General features: G+C 41.8%; 1 protein-coding gene across 2 annotated transcripts in view; it reads left to right on the top strand.

Annotated features, from left to right (window-relative positions):
• The window catches only part of LOC127441518 (probable cationic amino acid transporter), a 51,421-nt gene that overhangs the window by 18,530 nt on the left and 19,868 nt on the right, over nucleotides 1-13,023 (top strand). Inside the window, exons 2-3 of one of the 2 annotated variants that reach the window (XM_051699044.1) lie at nucleotides 2,948-2,992; nucleotides 10,671-11,189. In XM_051699044.1, the coding sequence (XP_051555004.1) occupies nucleotides 10,886-11,189 (304 nt within the window). In that variant the 5' untranslated portion in view covers nucleotides 2,948-2,992; nucleotides 10,671-10,885. The remainder of the gene's footprint in view (nucleotides 1-2,947; nucleotides 2,993-10,670; nucleotides 11,190-13,023) is intronic. The other variant, XM_051699043.1, reaches the window with a different exon arrangement.

Consider the following 13,023-nt stretch of genomic DNA (forward strand, 5'->3'; position numbering starts at 1 on the left):
GTAAAACCCTTTCTTCATCTCGGCTGGAGGGACAGGTTCTATCGTGCCCTTCTGTAGGAGGGTAGCGATTTCCACGCGCAAGGTAACAGTATTTTCACCCTTGACGAAGGTGAAGTGAATACCGCTGAACCTGGGCGGGCGCCTGGCGAACTGAATCGCGTAGCCGAGTCGGACGGTCTGGATCAACCACCGCGATGGATTGGGAAGCGCAAGCCATGCGTCCAAATTCCGTGCGAGGGGGACCAAGGGGACAACATCGTCGGACGTACCGGCAGGTGGGGCCTCGCGGCGGGGCGGAGCGCAAGGTGCCACAGCACGTCGTGCCGTGCTGAGTCTAGGGACATCGAAGCACTTATCTGGCTCCTTGTGACCACCCCAGGAACAGCCTTGGATGGGGGAGGAAGAGGCCTGTCCTCACGACCCGTGGAGGCTGTCACATCGGGGGTCGATTTGTGCCACAGCTGTGAGCTCAGGGGCAGAAAGGGCACCGCTGGAGCGCCAATCCTGCAAGATAAAGCCCGTGGATGGTAGTCGTGGTGACGACCGTACACACCGGGTATGTGACCCAGGGAGGAAGGAAGCCGCTCTTTTGTTGAACTGTTGGGTACTGCAGCCACTTGGGCATGCAGCGAAATCAAACAAAAAGGCAACAAAAGATTTTCCACCCGGCCCTCCACCGGGGGATGGAGTGGTCTTTCTACAGCTCCAGGTGAGTGGGTTCCCTCGTCCCTGGGTTGCCCGTCTCAGGGGCACTTCGAAGACCTCCATGGGTTCTTCGGTGCCGGCTGTGAGACGGATAGTGTCAGCTTCCTGTGGTGGGCTCCACGCCGCGGCCAGGCCGGAGGGGTGGACTGCGGCGGAGCCGGTGCAGTCACCGCAGGGAGACGCCCTTGGCAACGAGCAGATGGGGTGCGCCGGGGCAGGATGTGCCGGATTGCCTCTGTCTGCTGCTTTACCGTCGAGAACTGCTGGGCAAAGTCCTCAACGGTGTCGCCGAATAGGCCCACCTGGGAAATGGGGGCAGCAAGGAACCGTGTCTTGTCGGCCTCGCCCATCTCGACCAGGTTGAGCCACAGGTGGCGCTCCTGGACCACTAGTGTGGCCATCGTCCGCCCGAGAGACCGCGCTGTGACCTTCGTCGCCCGGAGGGCGAGGTCGGTCGCCGAGCACAGTTCCTGCATCAAATCTGGGGCGGAACTACCCTCGTGCATTTCTTTCAGTGCCTTGGCTTGGTGGACCTGCAGGAGAGCCATGGCGTGCAGGGCAGAGGTGGCTTGTCCAGCAGCGCTGTAGGCCTTGGCCGTCAGGGACGACGTGAGCCTACAGGACTTGGAGGGGAGCTTAGGGCGTCCACACCAGGTGGCGGCGCTCTGCGGACATAAGTGCACCGCGAGCCCTTATCCACCGGGGGAATCGCCGTATATAGCCCCTGGCCACCCCGCCATCGAGGGTAGTGAGAGCGGGGGAACTGTGGAGTCGGGGTCGGGCAGTAAAAGGTGCCTCCCACGACTTCGTCAGCTCCTCATGCACTTCCGGGAAGAATGGCACTGGAGCGGGGCGCGGCTGGTCTGAGCGGCGCCGCGAGCCCAGAAACCAATCATCAAGACGCGAGGGTTCAGGGGAGAGCGGAGGGTTCCACTCTAGCCCGACGCTCATGGCCGCCCGGGAAAGCATGTCCGTCATTTCGGCATCGGCCTGTAACTGGTCGACCGTCCCCGAAGGGGGAAGCCCAGCTGAGGCTTCTGCGTCCGACTGGACAAGCCCGCTCTCCGATGCTGCGCTCGAGAGCTCATCATCTTCGCGGGCCTCGAACAAGAAGCCAGACTCGCCGTGCGATGAGCTGGCGAACTCATCTGGAAGCCCGATTGGGGCAGACAAGCATGCTGGGGAATGGGAGGTCCGCGGGGGATACCCGGCGGAGGCGATCCCATTGAGATCCCCAAATCGCCCCCAGCGCCATCCGCGCTGACCTCAAACCCGTAGGTAGGAGGACCAAGGCGGGGAGCCGCTGGGGTGGCTTGCTTCCTTACGAAAGCAAGCCGCGACCGCAACGTTGCCATGGTCATGTTCTCGCAGTGAGAACATGAACCATTCATAAACGCTGCCTCCGTGTGGGTCGCGCCCAGACACGAAAGACAGCGATCATGACCATCCGAAGTTGAGAGAAAACGACCGCAACCAGGAATAACACACGAACGGAAAGGCATCTTTAGAAAGACGCGATTTTAAAAAGACGTTCCGTGTGTGCGCTCTTTTAGAGAAATATACTCTTTTAGAGGGGAAAAACGCTCTTTTAGAAAATATACTCTCTAGTTTTTCTGCCGAAGCGCCCAGGGGCATTCTCTGCAGTGCACCAGTGCAGAGGAGGGAGAAGCCACTGAAATGCGCCGTCAGATCCAGCAGAGGTGAATGAACAGTGCTATTCAGCTCAATGAGCATGACCGTTCGGCTCCGAAGAGAAAATCTGAATGAGTGGTTGCATACCAGCTCCTTTTATACCCGTATGTTCGGGGGAGTGGCATACAAATACCACTCGCCAATTTTCACTGGCCTTTTATCAAAGACCAGAGGTGTCTCGGGCTCCCAAGAGTGACCCCTAGTGTCACTACATCGACACCAACGTCGAGTGAGTGACAGATAGGGAACCAGTGGTGTAGCTGGGGCCATACACACGTATACACCGTATGCTTATGTTTTTCCCAGGGCTGTTTGCATGTAACGACTTCTAAGGATCAATATTTACATATACCCTCTGTATACCCACTTGTTTTGCTGCTTCAGAAGTCCATCATCTACTGTCATTAGTTTCCCTTTAACTGTATTGGATGCTGTTTTGTGAAACAGGAGATTCTTTGTTGTAATTGGTGCATTATAACTTGAATTCTGCCATTCTCCACCCCTGACAACTGTTGTCGCCACCATCATCGACTGAGGGAATTTATGACAGTGAGTGGAGAGAGAGAGAGTCACCTTCACGCTGAAGCAGTATCAGGTAAAATTAATTAACAAAATATGCCAAACGTCTTGTAAAGTAAGGAATCGTCCCGTAATTAAGGGAAAAAATTGTGTTCCGTATGAAATCCATACGCAATGCCATTTGTCCTGTATTTTAGCATCACACACCCAAAATGCTGAGAATGTTTCACAAATAGAGAAATTGACCTGAAACGTGAGTTGTGTGAGATATCGGCTGCGCGTGTTTTCTGTAAGAAGCAAGATAATTTTGTCAAAATCATATAGTATTCGAGTGCATGTTAATTGTTTCCCACCATTGGGCTTTAAAAACACCAGTAAACACACCTATTCATGACATGCCATTAAATTGTTTTGCATATGTCAGAGCTCTTTCTGATAGAGAGAGAGAGAGAGAGAGAGAGAGAGAGAGAGAGAGAGGTAAGAAAAACTGCATTACTGTATTAATTCAAAATAAAAGTACAGTAGTACAGGTGTAGTTAAAACACTTAACATGATTTTCTTACATTTCCCTTATGATAAACATTATTTACTGCCAAAACATCAACACTAATCCAAGGAGAAATACACTATTTTCATGTTAAGCCTTTTCTCTCCCTTTCTCTCTTCTTCCTGGTCGTTGTATTAAAGTTTTTTTCATTTTAAGTTTAGTAGGGGATGTTCGCACTGAACGCGTTTTTGCGTCGTCCGAGCTGTTTTTCAATGTAAAGCAGTGTCTTGTGCAGGAACGCCTGTAAATAGAGGTCATTCCTACAATTCTGTGTCATTTAAGTCCCCATTACAAGTGTGTGTGGTATTTATATTGTTTAATTTCACCCAATTACAATTTTGATAGGCTTGTTAAAAAGAATAAAGCCTTTTTATACTGTTACACACTTCTGTGGGTTTAAAAGTTACATTTTAAATAACTGAAATAATTTTCTATTGCACTATGTCATTTTCTCATATCCCAAAAACTGCACGTCAAAAATCTTTGACAAAAATAAATGCTAAATCATTGGATTTCTACTTTTTTCCCCACATGCATTTAAGAGTTTAGTGTTACATTCTGCAAAATTACTTTGAGTTATCTGAAGTTTATAACTTTTATTTATGTTTTCCTTTATTTTGTGGTGTTAGTCATATGTGGTCAAGCATAACATGTCCACCCTGTAATGGGAAGATATATGGGAAATTAATATAAATTACAATTTCAATATACAGTATTTATGTTAACAGAAATAAAATTGTAAAGATTAGTTTACAAAAATGTTTCCTAGATATCAATCACAGACCATGTAGTGGCTAATTTATTCACTGAATGTCCACCCTGATGTTTCCCATTTAACTGAATGGACATCCGAATTTCTTTTTTAGTAATTTAGCTTGACCAGTATGACTAGTACCCCCATAGTATCATCATGGTATTTAGCAATAAAATCATAGTAACCACAGAATTAAACATGATTACTATATAAACACCATATTACTGGAACACCATGGTTAATTGCATTAAAGAGCCCATATTATGCAAATTTACAGGTTCATAATTTTATTTTGGGGGTCTACTAGAATAGGTTTACATGCTTTAATGTTCAAAAAACACATTGTTTTTCTCATACTGTACATTTATTTTCCCCATTCTTCATACTCCGGCTGAAATGCTCTGATTTACCTCCTGTCTCTTTAAAGCCCCCCTTTCAGAACAGCCCAGTGTGCTCTGGTTGGTCAGCTGGCCCTATCTGTTGTGACTGGTCAACCGTGTAGAGCGTGTGTCGGAAATGTAATGCCCCAAACCACAACTGAGTTTCAGCTCATGAAGCTTCGTGTAAGCATTATTGTAACTATGGTAACAGTGGTGTCGGTTTTTGCCATACCAGCTGTAGTCCGATAATAAAAGTTTGGAAGAACAAGCTGATTGACCCTAACCATCTTCGCAAGCACGACTTGAGCAGGATGTTTCACAGTGGTAAGTTTTAATTTTGTAGCTTTCTTACAAGTACACTGTTGATTACTGTGAATCTAACAAAGCTTCAAGTAAAAGACGCGTAGTGCATCTAAGTTAGTCATCTTTTGCTGGAATGGGTGTAACCGAACTTTTTTCGCCCGAGCTATGAACAGAGAACAGAGGCTTACTCCCTCATTACCGGGTGTATTAGAGAGTTAGTGAGCAAGTTATCTGTGGACTAATTATGGAGGCCATAACATTACAGCTTGTAATTATATAATTATATATGACTCTTGAGATCGACCATTTTGCTACACAGTTTAGTAAAAGCCGGCCCACAGCTAAATAGTAAGCCCTTACCAAAACAATAACATTACATAGCAGGTTAATCGAGCACTACTGTGGATTACAGACATAAAATGTAAAATGTTATTTGTAAAAATAAATCCATCTCCACACTTGATCACTATTCATGATAGTAAGAATGACAAACAGTCTGCATAATTCTACACAACTGTAGGCATGAGTGGACTGGGAAGAGAAATTGGCCCGGGATTTTACATAGAAACTGGCCCAAAAGTTGTTGGGGGGGTATGCCCTTCGGCATATCGCGGCGCAGTTTTGTGGCCCATACTGCATAACGCGGTGGCTCATTTCAGCTTATAGTGGCCCATTCGGCCATTTTGCGGCCGGCCCACTGGCCAGTTCTCCCGATGGCCAGTCCGCCCCTGATCGGCCCCAAAGTGCGTCGGCCCACCGGGAAAATGCCCGGTATGCCAGATTACCAATCCAGCCCTGACTGTAGGTAAAAGTGGGCCCGCAGCTGATTAGCAAAATTATTTCAACACAATAACATTAGCTAACTAGGTTAGCAGAGGCCTACAGCTGTGCACTGGGTGTACACCGTAGCTACAACACAAATAATCAAGCATACTTACAGGTTGTGATTCTGAAGCGCCAGATTATCCCAACAAAGTGGGAACTGCACCATCTTTCAGGAGTAACCATCTTGAAAAATCAGCATTGGTTGTGGTTGTACTGCTAAATAATTAAAATAAATTTTAACCACTGATTCTTCAATTCATCTGCCTTTTTGGAAGTCAAAACAAAGAGGTTTTGCTTTTGCAGTGAAGAAAACAGTGTCTTCTCGACATGGTGACAACACTAACCCAACTCATCTGGGCCTCAGCTAAAACTAAGTTTGTTTGAGGGTGGGCCAAAGTAGCCCTTAGGCGGGTATTATGCAAATGTGTTACATAGTGACATAGATACTTTATGGATGAAATGGCTGGCTACAAACTAGCCGTTTCTTGTAGTTCTTGAGCAGTGTTGTCTGTGGGAGAGAATAACTCCCTTTTGCGTGGACTTTGTGCTTTGTAACTTTGCAGACCTTTTACATGCACAAAGAGCTATGTTACACAATAAAGGAAAGGTAAAATCCCAAAAAGCATAATAGGGCCTCTTTAAAACTATGGCTTCTGCCAAAAAACATGGTTACTACAATATAACTACAGCAAAACCTTGGTTAATTTTACTTGGATCAAACATTTCTCTCAACACCCCGACCTTCACCGTAACCAAATCACTGTGAGGAAATCAAAATGTATATTCATTTATATTTATTATTATTAGTATAGGAAATATTAAGAGTGCAGACAGGAGGCAAATTAGATCCCTGGTCGTCCGCACAAAAAAAGCACATTCACATCATTGTTAAACCCCACGCCAGTATAGTGAAACTAGGTGTGCATTTTGTCTTCAATTTCTTTGTTTCCACATGTCTATTTGAGTGCAAATAGTAACACTGTGTGGCAGGTGCTATTTACACCTAGTGCAAATAGTCATTTTTTTTTTATTTTTTTTTTTAATGTTTGCTTGGTTTAAGCTTTTTATTGTATTTTTTTATTTTTTACCTTGCTATATAGGCAGAACTGTGAACCTGTATGTTGATTCTTTATGGCTTAATCTTGCCTGTTTGAGTTATACCCATGCACTGTGTTGCACCATTGGCCACTGTTTATACATGTGTCATAAGGTTGTAGGAAAGGAACTCATATTGGTTTGAACACATACTCCCTCGAGCACTCTAGAGGGATAAACTGCATCAATGTATTGTGACAGGTTCAGATCTGATGCTGAGTCAAATTTTGATTTCAGGAGCTGGAAATTGCTGACACTGCAGGCATTTGAGGGCTGGCATATGAACTTTGCAGCTTTACTTTACTGTTACATTTACAGAAAAACAGAGAGGACATGGTTTCTCTAGTAATCTCAATGCAAACGCAATGCATTGTTCTGTGATTTATCATTTGTGAGTTTTTCAGTAGGCCTATTAGTTTCTTTTGAAAACACTTTAGAAATTACTGTTGCTGCATGTACCCATCTCACATTGCCAATCAATAAATGTGATTATTCAAATCAAAGCAATAAGCTACAAGAGCTTATTGAATTTACAATTGTACAATACATGCACTATAGTGAATTTACAATTGTTAAGGGGAATTAGTAAGCACAATGTGATGTAAAAGTTTTATGAAATGGTTGCAAGTTGCAACAGCAATCTGATAAAGATTCCAATGTTCAATGAACAGTTAGATTTATTATTAGCAAATAGTGGAATAAACAATTTCTCCACCAAGTAATAAGTCTAATGTTGTCATTTTTTTTTCTTCTTTCTTTTCTGTATGCTGTTTAATGTTGCAAACAAATTGGTGCATTACTATAGAATGTGTGGTGACTGGTGTGTTTTTATAGTAATTTCACTACGCAGCTCATTCAATCAGAATTTAGCAACAGAACTATCCATTTTAGAAAATTCCTTTTAACTTGCAGTAAAATTGTGTGCTGGTCCTCATTAAAAATTCTGTGTGGTATTGTGTTTGGCTCTGACATCTTCAGTTAATGGGAACATGCACAGACATAAGAGACATGGTTATTTTTTGGGTGAGACTTCTTTTTCACTGGCTGTTTACTCAGACTGTTATAATGGGAGAGGACTCTCCCATTTGTGTGCCAGTTGTGTGGTTTAAACCTATAGAAGTCATTATTGGGCTCGGCAGCTATGTGCCTGAGCCACTTTGCCCAGTGAGGGTAATACTTCTCAATGATCTGTTACTGTTCTGCTGCACACAGTTAGACAGACAGAGAGAGAGAGAGAGAGAGAGAGAGAGAGAGAGAGAGAGAGAGAGAGAGAGAGAGAAAGTGAGTATGGTTACAGTGGAGCAGTGTCAGAAATGGCAAAAAAGGGGCAATATTTGGCAGGCATTTTTTTAACCTTTATGACAGCATTTACCCTCCTAACTATATTAAAACAAAACTAGTTGTCCATTTATGTCAAAAATGTAAATTGAAGGAATTTAAATTCATATTTCAGTGTCACTTGAAACTGAAATATATTCTTAAACTGAACAGTTGTGGCTGTTAATTATGATATCAATATCAATCAAATGCAAAAGTATGTAAATAATGATATTAAAAGATATTACAGCACAATACAACAATGCTCTGCTAGAATTCCTTTAAAAACTGGCTAGTCCCTGTGTTAAATTTTAAACCTCTATGCCAGCTAACATCATGGTAGGTTTTGGTGTGCTGTTTCAAGTTTTGGTGTTGTTGGGGGAATTTTCAGAACTGATTTTAGTTTTTGTCATTAAAACCCACTCCATATTAGTTATTTACACATACACACACACACACACGCACGCACGCACGCACGCACACACACACACACACACACACACACACGCACACATATATGTGGAATATGGGGCTAGTTGTGAAATAGAGAAGTTCTTCATCTTAGTTCTTTAATTCTTTACATCCAAAGTAAATTTTCACCACCATATTTTTTGTCATAGATGTAGGGTAAATAGGCAAACATAATCAAACCACACTGGAATACATTAAGACAATGGTCAATTTTATAAAGGCTGATTTGTACCAAAAGGTTTAATGTGTTCTTAGGACAAAGGTATTCTTCTTGAAAGTCAGGTCAGGAGATGTTGTCACATATGTTTTAAATGTCATAAGGTATTCATTTGAAATATCTGGGGCATTTTTGTCACTTTCAGTGGCATTTATGTCCTGAGCCCTGATTCATTTCTGACCCTGCAGCAGAGAGACGGTCAGAATTGTTTAAAGTGACAGGATTGATGAGTTCAAAGAAGCGAGGGAAGGAACTGGGTTAGTGGTGAGAAGAGGAGGGGAAACAGCTATAAAAATACTGGTAAGTGTTAAAAATCATGTGCCAAGTGAAAGAGGTTTGAGAGAAATAGTGAGAGAGTAGATTATAGCAGAAAGGCTGTTAGATAAGGAAATGAAGCCCAAAGAGAACAGGCTGGGGTTTGTATTCGTCTGTTCCTATTTGGCTGCAGACCAGGGCTAATCTCCAGTTCATTCCTATCAAGATGCCCTCAAGATGACAAATCAACAAACTCTTACAAAAAGCCATTAAAATTAGTTCCACCTCCCAAAGCTTTATATATACTATATACAGTATACACTCTCTCTCTCTCTCTCTCTCTCTCTCTCTCATATATATATATATACAGTTGAAGTCAGAAGTTTACATACACTTAGGTTGAAGTCATTCAAACTAATTTTTTAACCACTCCACAGATTTAATATTAGCAAACTATAGTTTTGGCAAGTCGTTTAGGACATCTACTTTGTGCATGACACAAGTAATTTTTCCAACAATTGTTTACAGACAGATTGTTGCACTTTTAATTGACTATATCACAATTCCAGTGGGTCAGAAGTTTACATGTACTAAGTTAACTGTGCCTTTAAGCAGCTTGGAAAATTCCAGAAAATTATGTCAATCCTTTAGACAATTAGCCAATTAGCTTCTGATAGGAGGTGTACTGAATTGGAGGTGTACCTGTGGATGTATTTTAAGGCCTACCTTCAAACTCAGTGCCTCTTTGCTTGACATCATGGGAAAATCAAATAAAATCAGCCAAGACCTAAAAAACTAAAACTGTGGACCTCCACAATTCCACAAGTCTTGGGAGCAATTTCCAAATGCCTGAAGGTACCACGTTCATCTGTACAAACAATAGTATGCAAATATAAACACCATGGGACCACGTAGACATCATACCGCTCAGGAAGGAGACACGTTCTGTCTCCTAGAGATGAACGTAAAAGTGCCACTGAAAGTGACAAAAATACCCCCAAATTTAAAATGTGGGGGTTAGAAATTCCACCTTAATAAATTCGGTAACACTTTACAATAAGGTTCCATTTTGTTAACATTGGTTAACAACATTAGTTTACATGAACAATCAATAAACAATACCTTTATAGCATTCATTAATCTTAATGTTAATTTTGACATATAGTAATACGTTTTTTAAATCAAAAGTTGTATTTGATAACATTAGTTAATACAATATGAACTAACATGAACTAACAATGGACAATTGTATTTTTGTAAACTAACATCAACAAAGATTAATAAATGCTGTAAAAAAAATTATAGTTAATTGTTTATTCATGATACCTATGCATTAACTAATGTTAATGAATGGAACCTTGTTGTAAAGTGTTAACGAATTCATTAAGGGGGGATTTTTAACCCCTACATTTAAAATGTTGGGGGTATTTTTTGTCACTTTCAGTGGCATTCATGCCCTGAGCCCCTGTTCATTTCTGACACTAAACTAGAGTCACTTAATGGGGTTTGAGGCATCTTAAATGAATCCTAAGGTGAATGACAAGAATGATTATTTATCACACTGTTGGTGTCATCTCATTTTGTTCACAGTATTGCTTTGTGTTCACCCTCACTGGTCATGTGGAACCCTCTGGTAATGATGCTCCAGTGAAGGGCAGCGAGATTAGGACATCTCAGCTGCTTTCCGTGTGATTGCTAGACCATCACCCAAAGCTCCACCTTTCTTCAGGCTCTCCATTCTCATCACAGTCTCTTCCCTACTGCCCCATCTCTGGAAGCCCTTTGACTGACCACCAGGCTCCAGGATGAGTGGGCTAATCGGCAAACTGGACCCTCGGCGGATTCAGTGGGGGACCACCTGGTATGCCTTCCAGTCCCGTGTCTTGCGCACGAAGCCGGTGGAGTCCATGCTGGAGAGCACAGGTGGCACTGGGGCTCATGGAACCAAACTCGCTCGAGTACTGTCCACTGTGGACCTTGTGTCTCTGGGAGTGGGAAGCTGTGTAGGTACGGGGATGTATGTGGTATCTGGACTAGTGGCTAAGGAAATGGCAGGTCCTGGTGTCATTGTGTCTTTCATCATTGCTGCCGTGGCCTCCATCCTGTCAGGTGAGTGCAGCCCTGACTTCCTTTTACAGTCAATGTGACACAAAAAAGGAAAATACACAGAAAAACAATCTGTCATGTTCCAGTAAACCTGCCTCCAGTCAAGTGTCACTATTGGAGATTATCTACTTAGTGTTAGTGTTGCGTTCAAGAAAAGCTAGATGTAGCGCAACAGAATGGAACAGAATGTAGGCGTCTTGAGATATGTTTTAAAAAGTTGACAGGACATAAAAAAAGCAGTGCTCATGCACAAGGCATTAAAAAAACACAGAGATGCGGTGCAGCAGTCAAAGATGTCTGTTTAGCTCGAACAATGCAGGGTTTATCTTGCTGTGTATGGATCTTTTTGCTACCTCAGTGTGTAAGCTACATTGTTAAATGTCATATCTGCCCTGCCCTTTTTTGGTGTTCCCTTTTGTTTTGCTTTGTTATTGCTTTTGTTAAAAACTGCAAAACATACCTAAAAACAGTGCAGAATGGGTCATGTGTGAACAGCCCCTAATGGCGCTGTGGATAACATTTGTGTCAGTATAGTGAGAGCTTTAACTGAGTTAAAGTGTATAGCTTTATACATCCTTTCTTATAGTAATGAGTCTGACCTACAGTGAACATGCTCATTAGATTTACAGGTTGGAGCTGTGAACAGCATGCAGCACCCAAAATAGAATTAGAGGAAAATCCATTAAAATGTCCCTGTGGACACCAGCATAAAAGGCCTAAAATGAAGGGGGAAAAGTAAATGAAAGGGATATTTTTCCCTGTAAGCTGTTAAACTTTCCACCCATGGAAACAGAAGCAGTGTTCAGACGAAACAGTCTTTTGCTATTGTCATTCTAAGTCATTGACGTAGTCATTAGAAATGGGCAGTTGCTTAAATATACGGGATCCAGAACAACATTTTTAATGCTTGAGCTCTGTAGCAGCCAATAATGTAATAAAAGTTGATAATGTAATAACTGCCAATAGCATAATACATTTTCCATTCTTAATGTAATAAAAGTCAATAATGTAATAACTTATTACATTATGGGCAAAAAGTTATTATGTTACTGGTTCAGAAATGTTATTTATTTTATTATTTGTAAGTTATTACATTATCGACTTTTATTACATTAAGAATGGAAAATGTATTATGCTATTGGCAGTTATTACATTATTAACTTTTATTACATTAAGAATGGAAAATGTATTACATTATTGGCAGTTATTACATTAACGGTAGTTATTACATTATTGGCTGCTACAAGCTCCATTGGGTCCAATGAGTGGGCTATAAAATTATAAGATATAAGATTTTTACAGGCCTTGGTGGACCTCTCTTGTCAGGACATAACAAACACCTCATGAGAGTTGAAAGACCCAATTGCATTTTTGTTTTAAATTATTATTGTTTATTTAATTGAAAACAACATTAGGACAATAATTCTGCAGACTGAGGTTCAAATTTACACAAGCTATACCATTATGCACTATTTAACAATACTAGACAAAGAACTAATGTTTAAAAGAGACACACCTGGACACAGTCAGGGTGCGGTACAGAACAAAGACATGACAGGGACATGACACTAGAAAATAAAAGACAGACAAAAACAAAACCAAAAGATTCCTAAGTCCCTGACACAGTGCCTGGGACAATGTCCTTGGTTGTCTGATCCCTCCTGACAATGGCATTTGAAATATATGTCATCTATGGAACAGATGATTCAGATTTGTACAGGTTGGTGGGTATGTGTTTGGAGATAAAAAATAAAATAAAAAGATAAATAATAATAATTATAAAATAAAATAAAAAAACATATCACATGATTAAAATCACATAAAATGTTTACAATTA

Source organism: Myxocyprinus asiaticus, chromosome 5 (genome assembly GCF_019703515.2).
Source record: "Myxocyprinus asiaticus isolate MX2 ecotype Aquarium Trade chromosome 5, UBuf_Myxa_2, whole genome shotgun sequence".
NCBI lineage: Eukaryota > Metazoa > Chordata > Actinopteri > Cypriniformes > Catostomidae > Myxocyprinus > Myxocyprinus asiaticus.